At 50.3% G+C, this 16,007-nt stretch overlaps 2 protein-coding genes across 7 annotated transcripts in view; one reads left to right on the top strand and one right to left on the bottom strand.

The window, feature by feature from the left end:
• Window positions 1-3,948, top strand: part of zdhhc17 (zinc finger DHHC-type palmitoyltransferase 17) — a 31,075-nt gene extending 27,127 nt beyond the window's left edge. For all 3 annotated transcript variants that reach the window (XM_040145997.1, XM_040146015.1, XM_040146005.1), the window contains exon 17: window positions 917-3,948. In XM_040145997.1, the coding sequence (XP_040001931.1) occupies window positions 917-1,055 (139 nt within the window). In that variant the 3' untranslated portion in view covers window positions 1,056-3,948. The remainder of the gene's footprint in view (window positions 1-916) is intronic.
• csrp2 (cysteine and glycine-rich protein 2) lies at window positions 3,938-14,610 on the bottom strand. 4 transcript variants are annotated; one of them, XM_040146045.1, is made up of 6 exons: window positions 14,272-14,391; window positions 13,214-13,336; window positions 10,731-10,899; window positions 8,687-8,816; window positions 6,626-6,719; window positions 3,938-4,177 (listed from the first exon to the last, which is right to left on the bottom strand). In XM_040146045.1, exons 2-6 carry the CDS (start codon window positions 13,323-13,325, stop codon window positions 4,101-4,103), a joined length of 582 nt encoding a protein of 193 aa, XP_040001979.1. In that variant the 5' UTR covers window positions 13,326-13,336; window positions 14,272-14,391; the 3' UTR covers window positions 3,938-4,100. The 4 variants fall into 4 exon arrangements, with proteins under 4 accessions (XP_040001979.1, XP_040001989.1, XP_040001961.1 ...); XM_040146055.1 differs by having other exon boundaries at window positions 14,268-14,390; XM_040146037.1 differs by lacking the exon at window positions 14,272-14,391 and adding an exon at window positions 14,478-14,610 and having other exon boundaries at window positions 3,939-4,177.
• Window positions 14,611-16,007: the final 1,397 nt, after the last annotated feature.

Consider the following 16,007-nt stretch of genomic DNA (forward strand, 5'->3'; position numbering starts at 1 on the left):
CTGTGTTGACCTCTTTTCGTGCCCGTGGCTGCTCGGTGTCTCCAGCAGGAGAAGCAGCGCGGGCAAGCGTCCAGATCCTGAGGCGTCGTGTATCGCGATTAATTTAGCTCCTGGATAAAAGCCTAAACAACAGCCACGCTCATTCAATATGTGGCATTTTCTGTGGGAAATGACACGTATGGTCAAAGGTCAATGCTTTCTTTCTTAAAAGTGAATACATTTTTATGATGTGGGTGGATGTTGTCTGAATCTTGGACAACGTTGTACACCTGCACCTTGCTACAAAACTCTGATGGAAACCCTGCTGCTTCAAGCGTCCAGAGGAGAATTGAAACCTCCAGTCGTTCCTCGGTATTTCGCAGGTTTAGGACTTGATCAGGATGAAATAGAGCCTTCCTAAAGGATACCGATAATGCATTTGGGGTATATAACCTGTCAGAGATGTGCGACAAACTGCCGTGGTCCTTAGAGTGAGGCCAGGTGATACAGAGAACCGCAGGGCCGAGCAGGCGTTGGTTGTTTATTTCACTCAGGTGGGTCTGTTAAAGGTGCCCTGCAGTTTTCTTATAAAGACTTCAAATTGATGTTTACAATCAGTTTCTAATATTTTAACGAGTATCTTAAGTCGTGTTTGCAATGAAAGTCGGGACCCAGTTGTAAAAATGTTGCTCTGTAGCTGCCGGTGGCCAAAAGCTGCGCAAGTTACCTTTAGGCCCAGATGACCGTGTCTCTTTTCTGTTAGACAGCCCACAGGAAATGACACAACACAGTCTGTATTATGTAAACCAAACGTCCGCAATGGTGCCGTCAGTTGTTTTTGCAGATGTGGAACGCTATATTTTTATAATGTAGAGCGGTGACGCTGTTCCCTTCTGACCGATGCCTCCCACCTTCCTCTCTCTCTGTCTCTCTACAGCCACGGCTGCGTCCGAAACCTCATAGATTTCTTCGAGATCCGCTGCTGTGGTCTGATCCGGCCCGTGACGGTGGACTGGACCACGCAGTACACAATAGAGTACGACCAGACGTCTGGCTCGGGGTACCAGCTGGTGTAGAGGAGGATGAAGAGGAAGGGGGAGGGGGGGGAGCAGGGGGAAGTCGAGTGTCGAGTTCGGAAGGATCGCCCCCTCCCTCCCTTCTCCCCCCGACGTTCATATCGGAGCGATGCTGTTCTGGGGAGCGCTTGCTTTTTTGGACCATCTCTCCCTCACCGATCAAAAGACTTAGGAAAAAAAAAGTCAGCCAGGACTAGCATGCTGTTACAGGGCAACACCACAGCTACACCCCCCTCTCTGCCCTCACCACCAACTCTACTACTATTACTACTACTACTACTACTACTATTCTACAGCATCCGAATTCATTACTGTACCTACACTGCTACCCAGCCCCTCCACCTCGTCTCTTCTCCCGGGCCCTTTGGACGGTGCGTTGCTGCCAGGCAGGAACGGAGAGGAGAGAGGCCGGTGGACGCGAGGAATTACGAAATAAAAGCTCTTCTGTTTGACACTGCGGAGACAGCAGCGCCGTGAAGTGGCAGTATCATTCTTTCCCTTCCCACTTTATATCCTTATTTATGGTGTCCCTGTTGATGTGCCCTGTATGTATTTTTTATTTTTATTTTTTTTGATTGGTTCAGGAACTCTGCCGTTCCTGTGATAATTAACTGTGGTGGCCGTGCAAGCTAAAGGAAAGTTGTTATTTCTTCTTTTTTTTAAACCATGATTTTGTTTTCTGAGTATGACAGAGATAAGGGAATGACTTTTTAAGGTCTTGCTTTTGCACCATGATGAATTTTGCATGGAGCTGATGAGGATTTGCCAACATTGTTGAACTTATCAGTTGGGTTACAGGTGGAGCCGCTGGAGAAGTCCCACTTCTCACCTGCTGAAATAGAGCTGCATCCGCTGAAGACGAAATTTTAGGAGATACACGAGTGTTTGTGTTTTTTTTGTTTTGTTTGTTTTTTATTTGGGGGGGGGGGCGCTAAGAAATCATCTGACATGTTTGTTGTGCAGTGTCAAGCAGGATTAAATGCGGGAATTGGGACTTCTTCAGTGGCAAATCAATGTAAAGGTGACAGAAGATATCCTACAGACAATGTGATACAGGTATATTTATTTTAAAACTATTTATAGAAAAAGTAACTATCTTCTAGCGCCATCGTTTTTACATTTCACACCATTTTAGCTGAGTAGGTTTTATGAGAAAAAATATGAAAGAAGTACCTGTAGCTGTTGAACATGGAAGCCCGGAATTTTACCATGAAACTCTATAGACAGGTACAGCGAGTGTATTTATTAACAGCAGAGATGAGTTTAAGAGAGAGAGAGCGCCACAGGACAGACGACTTTACGTGAAAGGTTCATTCCATGTGTGTTTTTCTCGAGAAGCTGTAAAGTCTTAATTGTTTTGTTTGTCTTTTGTCTGCCTACAACATTGCACTGATCCTTTTTTTTGTAGTTATTTTTGCTTCGGCCGTTACTGAACAGAAGGGCCCAGCGGCGCCGCTTCCTTTGTTTACAGTGAGGAGGACGAGGGGCCCGTCAGACATGGCCGCCTTCAATCACTTCCTGTCTGGACCCCCACGCAGTCGGCGCAGCGGCAGCAGCAGCAGGATGGACAAGTGTAAAGAATGTGCATCTGTACATAAAGATTATCTTTCTCTGTAACTATTTTTTTTTTTTTTTTTTCTTTTTCCATCAGTGTTAGTTGAAGGTGCTCCTGGATCTTTTTCTTTTTTTCTTTTTTTTTTTGAGTTTGGGGGATTTCTTCCAACCAAGCAGAAGAAAATCTAGTGACTATACTCCAAGTGTATGACTGTAGCTTTTAGTGATGTCTGTCACTGCTGTCTATAGGCATTTTAACCCTGAATTCCTCCCTGCCAAGAAACTCCACTGCATGTACGATGCTTGGGACAGCTGGGCTCTCGCCGCCCCCGCCGCGTCAATCCCACCCCATCGTCATCACCACGGCGACCGCCCGGCAAGCCACGTGTCTGTATATAGTGAATGTTAAGTATTTGCAAGTACTTTTCTGCATTACGTTCATTTGTCTCTTTTCTATTAGTTTGTTTCTCTCCAATCCAGTGTGTTTAGTGGAAGTTGTCTTTCAGGTCGCCAGATCTCCAGTCGGGCCCTCCTGTGCAAGTTTGTAATATATTTGAATGTTCCATGCTTGTGGACTCTGTAGTCATCCTAAAGGGTTGTTTTGGTTTTGTTTTTTTGTCGGTTTTGTTTGTTTTTTTTATTTTTATTTCTGTTATATATCGCTGGGTTTGTTATACCACTGGATGTACAAATTGTAAAGCAAAGACACTAGAGAACTAAGGCAGACGCCAAACGGTTTCGTTTTTGCAATAGTTTTAAGGATAGAGGGAGGTTATATTATATTAAGGCCTCCGAAAACTTTTGGGCCTCGTGTTTGCATCATCAGAAGGGGACGGTTATGTCGTCATTCTACCCCCACCCCCACCCCCACCCCAACTTGCTAACCACTGATGTCACTGCCCTACAAAAGACAACACACAGCAGCTACGTTTCGTGAGCTTCAAAGGTCAAACATCATGACTCTGGCTGTTAGATGTCATATATCAGCAGAACGTGCCACCGGTAACCAGCCACTTGTGTTCTAATAATGCCTTTTAGTGACAGGAGGTAAACGTGGACTTGAGTTTCTCTAAGGCAGAGTTCAGCGCTCCCAGCTCATCCAGGACAAGAATTCAAAGCCATTTCAGTCCTCACTAGTTCTTCCAGCAGCCTGTTGTGTCTCCCCTCTCACCTCACCATGTGGGATAATAAAAGGAAAAGAAAAAAAAGATCAAGCACATAATCATCTCCAGTGCCTCTCTGCCCACCTTCAGACATCACTGTAACTCAGCTTCAGATGTAAACATATGGGCATGGTTCAGTTTTAATGGCTTTAATAATAAAATTCAGTCAAATGTGAGCGAGTGCTTTGGTTTGTAAATGTGTTTATTCGTATCGTCGGCACCTGTTTCAGGATCAGAACATTTAAGGTAGAAAACACAAGTAAAGAGGCGGAAAAAGCTGACGTTCATGTGGGACAGAGGAATGTATACAGGTGGTCAGGCTGAGCCATCACTGAGCGTGAACCAGGGCGCCAGCTCCCTGGCCATAACCGAACCCCTTGGGCCCGAAGTTCTTGGCGTAACACGCTGTGGAGAGCGAGAGAGAGGGGAAAGGATTAACGCGAGGTTTCATTGTTCCTAAACCAGTTCTGTAACGTCTCGTTTTGATGACAGCAGCTTCTCCCTCCAACTAACATTTGGAACGAGAGGCCGCTGTAGAGTTTTACAGATGTTGAATGTCCGTTTGATTTTGGCCTGTGGAGCACCACAAACCCATTACCCCTGAGTTCCAGTGTGATGAGGTGAGCTGCAGCTGGAATAGTAATACTAATCCTACCTTGATGGATAGAAAGGTTTCCAGGTCCTGGCTACTGCGCTTTGGTTGAAATGTCCCTTTAGTTACTCAGCGCAACCACAGTCTGCTGCCAATGGCCTGTTTCCTACAGGTGTCCCACTGAGTCCTGACGCTGCGACAGTGAGCCAGCGTCCCCGACACCAGGACCCTGGACCTGAGGCAGCTGCGTGGGATTCAGCCGTCGTTCATTTTACTGTCATGTCGGAATGTCTTCTGGGAAAAAGGCCTGACGACGACAACGACGACATTCTCCGGCACCTCCCGTGTCCACCTTCGACCTGAGCAGAGGTCTCACCAGCCGGAGTAGAAAACACCGTGCGTGTGTGAGCGAGAGTCAGTGTGTCAGCGCGTGCGTGCGGGTCCTTTACATGGCAGTAGCTGGGGGCAGAAAACCAGTTTCCCAGCTCAGATCTGTTTATCTCACAGTGAGCTCACGGCTCAGGTTCTGGTCAGACTGGTAGGTGCAGAATTTCTGACTTGATGTTGCTTTAGCTTTCTTTTGCAAATGTGACGTCACAGGTCTGCTGTCCGTCATGAGCTGCTGCTCAGGCCGTCAGGATGTCTCTTAGAGGACAGCGAGCCTTCTGAGACAAAGCCGCTGACTGATAGCAGCAGAGTTTGGCCTGTTTGGCTTTAGAGACCAGATGCAACATTCCCGCTCATCAGTGCAAGGTTTCGCTGTGACGTTCAGCAAACATCCATCTGCTGATGCCTTTGTGTGTGTGTGTGTGTGTTTGTCTGTCCTTGTGTCCGCCAGTGTGTGTGTGTATGTCTTCTCTTTCGCCGAGCCATCCTGTCCCATTGTGCTGAAGAGGAGAGAGAACTCACTGTGGAGGCCTGACTGCAGATGTTTGTGCCCACTGGGGTCTAGAGGACAGTGAGCAGCTCTGTTAGCTGGACAAGGCCGGTGTCTTTCAGGATGGAGGGAAGAACAACGGCCTCTACGTGTTTAGTGTCATGGGATCGTTGCGTAAGAGCCGGTCCATCCAGTTTTGTTCTGGCTGATATGAAAACACCAACTGCCAATAGCGGCTTAGTTTAAAGAGCTGTTCACTGCTCGATGCTGTGGAGCCTTTTTGGTTTCTTCACTTTCAGTAAAACATCCTTTTAAGATCACATTAGCAGGCATGTTATGACAATCCACAAATCCTCACCTGAGTCAGTTGTCACCCTTTTTTTGCAACTTAGTTGAGCTAGCAAAAGAGAAGAAGTCCCCTTGGCTATCATCATCATTTTTTATGTGAAATCATGTTGACGTGGATCAGGTGTAATGTTTGCCGTGTTCACAACTGAAGTTTAGCGTGTTAGCATGCTAACGCTTACCAATCAGCATGATACACGATGTACAGCTTTGCACGTATTTGGTCATAAACCAGAGAACCGGACAAATTGAAACCTTGACCTGATGATGGCGCTAGAGGAAAAGTTAAGGGATCACCGCAGTCGGTGCAACCAAACCCTCTGTGGAACACGAACGTATGCGACAAATTTCATGTCCCGCCAACGTTTTTATACCTAAAGCCACGCGTCACTAAAAAGGTCGCATGGACTCGCACCTAACTTGTTTTTAGAGTTTTGGTGAGCCGCCAGTCCTCCTGGTTTGAGATTTGGGAACGCGGGGAGGCCCAACAAACCCGATTCCTGCTGCCCCCCGCTGTACCCGACCCTCTCAGTCCATCAGACCACGGTTGCTCCACGTTCGTGTCGTCCTGCTCAGCTCTCAGCTCTCTTGTCTTCTTGGATCCGTAATAGGTTACATTTTTTGGGATTGGTTGCTACTGCTGGTTCTGGTCACACCTTCACACCACATGAACGGCACCATTTTCATGGGTATATAGTTTAGGCGTCACATGGTCTGGTCTCTCTGTTGTTAATTATGTCAGTGATTACACAGCAGACCGAATGTATTCCGCGTTAATGGATGTTTTTCTGTTTCCAATGAGAAAACTTGCTGCTGCTGCTGGATCCCACTGCAGCAGATGTTGCATGGTTGATTTGTTCTGCTCTTGTTTTGCCAATGCATGTGTTGGCTAAAGCAAATGTTATTTTACACTGTATTGTTGCTGGCTCTCGGCGAACCCTTAGCGATGACAGTAATCCGTCAGGAAATGGAAGCTGCAACAGAGGCTTTCGGCTGCTGTGCTGTAATGAAACACGACACATACTTAGCTTCGTCTCACCTTTGCAGTAGATTTCTCCGTCTTTCTCAGTCTGGGTGGTCGACTCCAGGCTCTTGCCACACTTTGCACAGCGGAAACAGTTCTTATGCCACGGCTGTGAAGAGAGAGAATTTTAATTTTACAGTGGCAGCAGGTCACGTCTGTCTTCACGCTGTTGAGCTAAATCTACCTTAAACTGTTAGGCCTGTACAGTGTTAAAACAAAACCCTGCCACAGAAAAGCTGTTTAGTTTGCAGTTTTTTACGGCTGAGAATTGCAGATGATTCTTGGATCTTTCCTTCATTGTTTCCCATCAAAGCAGCTCAGTTTCCCCACAGCCGGGGCGTCTCTCAGTGTCGTCATTATACAGAACATTACAGGTTTTGCTTGAGCCAGTGAGCGGAGCCTCACATGGATTCCGTCCCATTAGGAGACACATTAACAGCTACCCACCCCATGAAGTCACCGTCTATAAATCAGCTCGTGTGTGAATCTACGCGCCAACAGCGACAGGAAACGGTCCACTCCCATTTTTCAGAGGAAACAGAAATCCTCGGTACACACATCTTTGCTCCTCTCTGGACCGGTTTTCATGTGAGCAGCTACTCTGACACTCTTTGTTCCTCAGAACTAAACATCCTGCTGACAGATCCCTCTACCCTGACTCGTCTACTTCAAATCCGCAGCGTCCACAGCGTCTGCCAGGACCCCAGTGTCCACGCAGCCTCACACGAGTAGCGTCAGCCGTCAGGAAGATCCCGTCCAAACTTTATGGAGCGGTGTAAGGCATAGAAACAGGATGTGTGTTCTCTCATTAGGAGAGGCCACACCAAACCTCCTGCATGCGGTTCAGCACTGTAAAAACCACGTACGTTCAATCCAGCCAAACCGGTTTTAGCCGTGGATTGTGATGTAGACTGTGGTCCTGTGGTGTTACAGGAACCAACACAGCCTGGGTTAGAGGTCTGATTTCTGTTTGGGCTGTCGATGCTATACCGCTACGTAATGATAGTTCTACAAAGTTGATTGCACACTACACATTAGAAATTTCAAGTATGATCCCATCAAGTTCACACTGCAGCTTAAATCATAGGGACACACTCTGTAAATCTGTGGTGTACGATCAGATTCCTTGGCACACGGCCTCTTGGTGGAGTCTCTCCCAGTGTTGTCATGACAACCCATGAATCCGCACCCGAGCCACGAGTCGTAATTTTCGCCACTTGGCTGAACAAGTGAAAGCCACGTAGTGGACTTGGCTAATACTTTGGCAGATGTCACATCTGAATCTGCCTGACAGTGTAGACTATGTCCAAAGAGCGTTTTTCACACTGCAAACACATCCTCCTGGCTTCACTGTCAGCTCACGCAGCTGTATTTATTATGTCGTAAGATAAATATCAACCGTGACCCAAAATAATGAGTAGTTGTTGAATATTCAACCATCAGGTATTAATCGTCAAAAAAGTTGAATTAATTCATTTATCAAGCCACAAATCAGTAATCTGAGGGAGCCGACTTCGGCTGTGGGAAGTTGTGATGGGCTTTTCTCACTGGGTTGCTTGAGACTGCACCAAGAAGCTGTAAACACAACACTGACGCGTGGGAAACGTGTTCGCCAACAGTTCGCTCTCCTTTTAGCTCAGATTTGGTCTCCTCCAGCTCCTGAGGGAAATATCGGGCTCTTCAGCTGCTAAATGCTCCACTGCGTTCAGCAGCTGGTTTACACAACGTGTTGGTTTCCCTGTTCGCTGCCGGACGCCGGCTTTTTTACAGCCTGTTGTCCTCCATGAAAGCGGTGAGTCTGAACTCAGGGTTATATCTCTCTTTGGGTTTCATCCCTTACACGTAAATGTGCGGAGAAGCGTGTTATGGGCAGCTGTGGGTCGCTGAGGCTCACAGAGCAGCTGACGCACACACCGCCGAAATCTAAACGACGGCTCGTGTGGCCCTTCGTGTCAGGCGAGCTGATTGGATGATTCAGTGTCCTGCGTTTGAGCTTACATTCTTGATCCATTGTTAGTATAAAAAATAAAACGTTGATCATAGCGGTTTGAGAAGATGCATCAGATAAACTCTCACCTTTCCTGCCCCCATGATCTTCTCAGCTGCATAGACAGAGTCCCCGCACCGGGAGCATTTCTCCGACCCTCCAAACTTCTGGGCGAATTTGGACGGGTTGGGGTTGGTGGTGGGTCTGTGAGTCTGTGTCCTGGGGAAAGGAAGGACAAATAAGGACATGAGAAATGGTTTCCAGCAATCTGGCTTTAAGTGAATGATTCAGTATTTATAGTTGGGATTGTCCAGTCTATTCCTGTTGTGTCACTTGAATACTTGAAGCGATACTTTAAAAAGTGCTTAAAGTCAGATGAAACATTTTACTGACTGTTGTGTAATAATACTCTTTTAGAGAAACTTATTTGGAGCAAAACTTTCCTCTGCGGTGAAACAAAAAAAATGGTGATTAACATTTTAAGGCCCAAGGAAGTTCAACAGCTCGCAAGAATAAAATAAAACCTAGAAAACACTGGTAACTCTTTTCAAAGTTCTTCCTGCACCAGAACCTCCTGTTCTCGTAAAAACCAAAAACAAATCCTGAGCGCAGTATGACCCAAAACATTCACATCATTTACAGAAATAGCTCAGTGCCTCAGCTGTGCCAGCGTTGGTTAAACAGGAACTCTTGCTTCGGTGACATCTACAGAGACGACCTTTGACTCATTATTGTCTGAATGTTCTTAGAGGACAAACAGGTCACAGCCGGCTCCTCCGCTCTCTCTCTCTCTGTCGTCAGCCAGCGGTGGGAGAGCGAGTAGGGCGCCCTGGGGCCCGGGAGCGGTGCCTATCGAAGGATGACCGCCAGCCCCGGGGGCCCCTGAATGAGGCCCTTTGTGGCCGAGGACAGAGAGGAGGGTGAGATGGATCCTGCCTGTTACATAATGAACTCTTTCATAAAGTATAATCACCTGACTTCTGGGTACGTGCGTTGGGGGGGGGGGCTGTGTTTCCCTGTTTGTTTTTGGTGCCCACAAGGTTACAAATGTGCAGGCTAACACTCCTCAAGTCTCAGATGTGCGTGTAATTTTGGATTTTGAGTGCCCAGGAAGTAGCCCCGTCCCATTCGACCGCCTCTGCAGCAGGCTGGAAGTCTGGAGGGCAATGATCCTGATCTCTTAGCTGATGTATTAAACTCTTAGATGGTTACTCTGAGTTTCCTCCGCCTGGATCTGCACGGTCTACCAGACCAGCTGCGAAGGGCTGCAGCCAAGCTGGATTTGATCAAGACGCAGGCCGCCAGTATTCCCGTCGAGGTTTCTCTGAGCCCTGAGCTTCAGGCGGTGCGGAACAGAAAAGCCCTGACATCTTTAAACTGGAGGACTCAAGCTCAAATGTCCTACCGACCTTTACGGTAACTGGCGTCTGCCCGGTGCGCGAGCATCAATAGTGTACTAAGCTGTAGCCATTTAGACGATGCTAGTAATCCAACAAGGACCTGGTACAAGTTTATCGTCCCGCTCCGGAGACAAACCCTTTAAGCATTTAGTTAAGTGGACAGTCTCTGCCGGGAGGGGCTCTACCTGCCGTCCGTCCACTACTACTACATGTACCCGCTGACTCGTGTTCATCGTGTTGAATTTTTTCTCGTTGAAGTCTTGGGGAACTGTTTCAAGTTCAGCCGAGTGAAATCATTCTGTTTGGAGACGAGAGCACCGTCAGTCTCCTGCCACAACCTACAAACATCATTATACATTGACGCCACTGACCTCCCTGACCTCGTCAACCTCGCTGCAGCCACTTGCGCAATTAAGTCGGATGAATGTTCCTTTTTTTTTTTTTACAGACTTCGAGGCGTCTTTTGTATTGACAAAGCTACGGAACAGCAAATGTAAAGTAGCTTCACAATTAGTGGCAGCACCGCCAGGTTTCCACTGCTAAAAGTCCACCTCATCTTTAGTCAACACAGCTCTCGATGAAGCGCAGCAAAGTGAGAAACGGGAAGCACAACACAACTCTCAACGACAGCACATAGAGTGAGGCTGGATTTCATGACAGGATCTGTGACTATCATCTGTGATTTCCTTCTCCACACTCTTCCCGTCTCGATGCCACGCCCGGCCCGGCTTACTCCTCGGGTTTGATCCCCAGCCGCTCTCCTCGGTCCATGTTGAGCGTTCCCGCCCCCTGCCCGTAGCCGTAGCCTTTGGGCCCGTACTTCTTCCCGTAGCATGACTTGCAGTAGATCTCCTGGTCATGAATGGCCAGTGTGGTGCTGTCCAAGCCCTTCCTGCAGACCACTGTGGACACAGAGAGAGGGAGTCAGCTGACAGGCAACAACAGAGGTAGGGCATCTTCTTCTGATCAGAAAGTTGCTCTGAAAAGGAAAAAAAAAAAATCGGTATCTGCTCTTAGTTCAGGAAGAAATACGATGATGCCCTGAAATTATTATAACAACTGGAAGGTTTTCTGAAGAACATCTGCGTTTGCTGCCAACGTTTTTTCTTTGGAAATGGCACTAATGTTTTAACCACTGACCCTTCTGGCTCAAGTCATCACTGACACTCAAACATGTCTCAGTCCTTGAGTCTTAACTGCCACTTCAACTTCTTTTCAGCAGTGACCCCGCAAGACCGGTCTTTAGAAGTTCTGCTGTTCCAGTCCCAGGCCTACATCTGGTTGATGTGACCCGAGGCGGGAGCTTTAATGCTACCAGGGAGAAGATGCTTGGGAAGTTGCCATCCTTCCCGTTCCATCTCAAACACAACCAGCCTCATCTTTTTCTGTCTGCCATCGACTACTTCTCTCTTTTTTCTTTGTCACATTCCTTTTGCTCCATGTGGGCGTAGTGGAAGTCTATAGGGTCAAACATATGAATGTGCAGAGAAGGAGAAGGGATTCAGCAGCGGGACAGATTTTAATCATCACAACTGGTTTTCCTGACGTCAGCACGCCATCGGTAGCGGTCGGAGGAGCCATGTTTAGCAGGTTCGTACTAACTATAGAACCCGTTCTGAGAAAACAAGCAGCTGCTGAAGACTGAACACAAATGCTGGTTGTTGGGATCAGCCGAATCCTTCACACACTGACCATCTGAAACCGGTTTACGATTTCACAGGACTGGCTGGAAAAATGTCTCCACTCACGTCTCTCTGATCTCGTGGCCAACACTTTGAAAAGGAGAGCTGGGAGCTTGTTAGAAGATTTCTGTTGGTCCAATCAAATGGCTCCTAAGTCCTCATACTTCCTCAACCCCCTGTGTTTGCAGCTGGTTTCTCTGAGGTTTCTGAGTATTTCCAGTCCCCCTCCACCATAGCAACGCTGTTAGTTCTGCATTGCCACCGCATCGAGTATTAACAGACAGCGAAGGCAAAGCCGCAGTAAGTGGAGTCCCACGGGGCTTCCTGTCAGTGGCTGCCTACCGTGCGCAGAAATGAAGAGTGGCGAATGTCAGGCTGAGAAACTGGAGGAAAGGGAGGAGGAGAACCAGGGACACCAAGTCCCGCGGTTCACCATCTCCTCCGTGGGGGTGTGAAACAGAGCAGCCTTTGTAAAGGAACTGCTAGGGGGGGGCACACAACTGCCCTTTTGTGGCTCAGGTTGCTTTGGCCTTCTCTTGATAGCAGCCACACGAAAGCGCCCGTTCTCCGTGCGCGGCCTTCGCCGGGACGTCCTCGGCGACGAGCGCGAGGACAGTTCGGGGGCGGCGCGGGCCGCCCACTCGTCCAGCAAACTGACAGCGACGCAGTGTGAACCTAACAACCGACGGCCTGTGGGAGAAATGCCAGCGCGAGCTCTGCCCGATGAGCCGGGGAGAGGTGAAACCGAGTTCAGCGAGCCCGCTCCTCTCGCTCTGTAAATGACCTTTCGGGGGCGTTGCAGCGTGAGACCGGGACAGAACAGCAGAGAGACGCATTTGACTCCATTAGAGATACTAATAAAGTGAGCGGGTCGATGCGCTCCCTGAGACCTTTCCCTCAATAATACGCAACGAGGGGTGAGAGTCTTCGGACCAGTGTCCGTCAGCAGCATCGCATGACAGGAGCTCAGGGCTCTGCAAAGTCACGCGAGGACGTAACGTCCCGTTCACCCGGGTCCTGGAGGCTCGGCGAGACCGGGGCGCCCTGACCTGCGTCAGCGAGTGTAACTGAGCTCAGACGGGGAGTTTTACACCGACGTCAACTCAGTCACACCCGGACCAGGGCCGGTCCGCTTGGTGAGCTCAGCTGCTGGTCCGGCGTGTCTCTGCATCCCTAGCATGACCTCGCGGGACTCACGGGAGACGGAGGCTGAGAAATCTTAGCTTTTAGCTGAATCCTACCCTTCCCATAATGCATCTGAGCGGTGTCCCTTCATTGGACCACCCGACCTGGGTCAGGCCTTGGTCTTCGGTTCGTCTTTTTTTCTAGACTTTAGAAAAACCTCCCGATGCATCTGTTAGGCGGGTCTTTGTGTACAAGCGGGGACTGTCCCTCCGAGGACAACCTGGGTCCGAGCCTGGGAAATCAATGCAACAGTGCGTGCCGTGCTTTGAAAGTCCTTCATGGGCAAAGTCACGCAAAACCAGAAACGCTGTCTCTCACGCTCAGCCCGAGCCCAGACAGCAACACTTACTGCAGAGGAAGCAGCATTTGTGGAAGCTCTTCCCGTCACACTGCACCTCCTCGGCGTGGTACACCGTGCCACGGCACGCGGAGCATTTGTTGCCTCCTCCCCAGTTCGGCATCGCGTGCGGTCCTGGCAGGAGACAGAGAGAAGACATGAGACTGCGTCCCTCCTCTGCTCGGCCTGACGTGTCCTCGTCTGAACTGTGGACACGGAGCAGTTCCCCAGGGAGGGACGGCTGGGAAACATTTCAGCGACGCCCCTCTGCGTCCGCGGCAGCTCTACCGGGCGCAACCGGGCTGAGAGGAGTCGCGCGCGTCGGAACTGAGACCCGCAACCACCAGCGGCAGGGAATCGGCGTGAGCGCGAGGTCACCTCTGCTGTTACAGACGCGCGTGTGAGTCAGGTGCGCACTCCCTGACTCTCACGTGCGTCTGTCTGCAGTTACAGACTCGAGGACGCGCGGCTCTCCTCGCGTGTCACCGGCCGTGACATCGACCCGTGGAGACGAACATTGACGAGCTCTTAGCGGTGGCTGAGGCCTCCCCCCAGCTGGATTAGAGACAGGACCACAAGCCCAAACACGCTCCTGCAGGGGGGCGGGTGTGACGAGGCGCGCGCAGACCGGCGGAGATGTCGGCGGTTGTCCCGCGAAGGACAGACGAGTGTCTCCGGCTCGGTAATGATGGTTGACCCGGACAGAGACCGACATTTCTGCTGCCGCCCGCGTCCCTTCTGGGGTGGCGGTCGGACGCCGGGCCGAGGCTGAGGACGGGTCGTCACCGCCGGGCTCTCCCGTGCGGTGATTCGCTGAACCTTTAAATGCGCGTCCGCCTGCGATCTCAAGACCGAGTCTTTGTCCCTGTCCCTGCTTCTGTCCCGAAGACTGCCGTCGCCACACCGCGCCAACCTCGACGGTGGCTCCCGCTCCCCGTCGACCAGCGGCGACTGATACATAAAGTCCGTTTGACCGAGCGTCTCGGGGTTCGCGTCTCCATAATATGCGGCTCCGTGAACGTGCGAGGGACGGTAAACACGCGTCAGCCGGACATAGAGGACTCACGCACTGCTCGCCCGTTCCTATCGCACACCCCGGAGGCTTCTGTGAGACCGGTAAAGTGGACCGTGTTGGGGCTGAAAGGTTCCTTCCCGGTGACCGGAGACAGCAGCTGCTGTCGCTTCTCAGCCCAACGACGGCGGGCACCGACGCGACGTACTCACGCGATTAAACGCAGCCCGGGCTGAGGTCCGCGTGACGGAGTGAGGGAGTTACCTCAAAAAGCAGCTGCAGCCCAGATGTGAGGAAGGACGGGACTCCTGCCTGCCTGCCTGCGTCCGGACTTCTACTCCGCTGGCGCTGGACTGCCACATACCCCGCACCTTCCCTGGCTCCGCGGGGGGAGGGACTTCGGGGGGGCGCTGCTGCCTTCACTTGCTGTCGGAATTGTTAGAATACTGTTGGCACCGAAGGTGCGCCTCAGAAAGAGGACTCTGACTCGTTCCTACGTGCAACAGGATCCCGGGGGCAGCTAGAATCTCAAGTCAGGTTCTGACCTGATACGTGACCTGGGGAAATGGTTAGAAACCCTCCTATATTCCCGTGGAAACAGACCCACGGTCAGTGGTTATAAAACGGATCGGATGAGAACAGGTAGAGGAGGGAACCCTAGGATGAAGATGTGGTCTACGTCTCCTATACCAGAGGGGACAGCGGTGACTCGGTGGAACCGGTGACTTCGGGTGTGATGGAAATGTTCGACTGTTTTCGGAGTTCTTTTAGCTCGTCGGGGTTTTGGCCGGTCAGCCTGAATGACTCAGGGACCCGGAGGACACGTTTTCTGGGCGGCTGCTGTGGTTGGACCGGTCGGTGCAGGAGCTGACGAGGAAAACGGGGCTGGGGACTGACTGGGTGCTGAGAAGTCAGCGCAACTTTCCGGTGCTCGATGTGTGTCAAACACAGGACTACGGGAGGAGAGGTGAAGACAGTGTCTCTCTGTCTGTCTGTGCAGCACAGCCATGTTAGACTGTCCAGACTTGCAGTTATTCTGCCCCCTGCTGGACACAGAGTCTACTAACTGATGGCCGGCTCATGGTTGCCTCCCAAGAAGGGAAAAGTGGCTCCAGCGGAGCCGCGAGCCGAAGGGGTTCAGGGTCGATACTGCAGATAAAGTCCGAGAGACTCTGGTGCTGCGTCGACGCAACACTCGCCAGTCCAGCGCTCCTCACATCCTCCACAGACCACATCCTGGTAGTAGCCCAATGTCTTCAGCTCTGGGGCCCGAGGACAACTGTTGTACTGCATCATACAAACCCTGTTCTCGGCTCAAGAAAAACGAGGAGCTTATTTTGCAAACAGGCTCAGTGTGTACACATCAGCTTTTACTGTCACCTGAGCAAACGCGGGCTCAGACACAGACTCTGCTGGGTATGAAACCCGTGACCTTTAGTTTCACGACCTTCCTCGTGGCATCACTACAGGTCTCACCGCAGTGAAACTACATGGCGGCGCGGAGAGCAGACTCATGTGGTTCATTACATTTAATTAAAAGGCCAAACTGTAAAAATAACCCCTTGTAAGCAGGGTGGTCTCAAATTATGCCCCATGAAAGTCTTAAAGGTACGAGGAGCTGCAGGTTTTCAGCAGTAATCTCAGACTGGGTGTCTTCAGGCTGACCACCGTGTTAGTCTCAGCGTTACTCGAATCCAAAGAGACGACGACAGGCCGATACTGGTGACTAAAGGTCAGATCATGAGCACAGCGGCTGAAACACGGTAGATATATGAGATGGGGCCATTGGACATA

The sequence above is a fragment of the Xiphias gladius genome, chromosome 2 (genome assembly GCF_016859285.1).
Source record: "Xiphias gladius isolate SHS-SW01 ecotype Sanya breed wild chromosome 2, ASM1685928v1, whole genome shotgun sequence".
Taxonomy (NCBI): Eukaryota; Metazoa; Chordata; class Actinopteri; order Istiophoriformes; family Xiphiidae; genus Xiphias; species Xiphias gladius.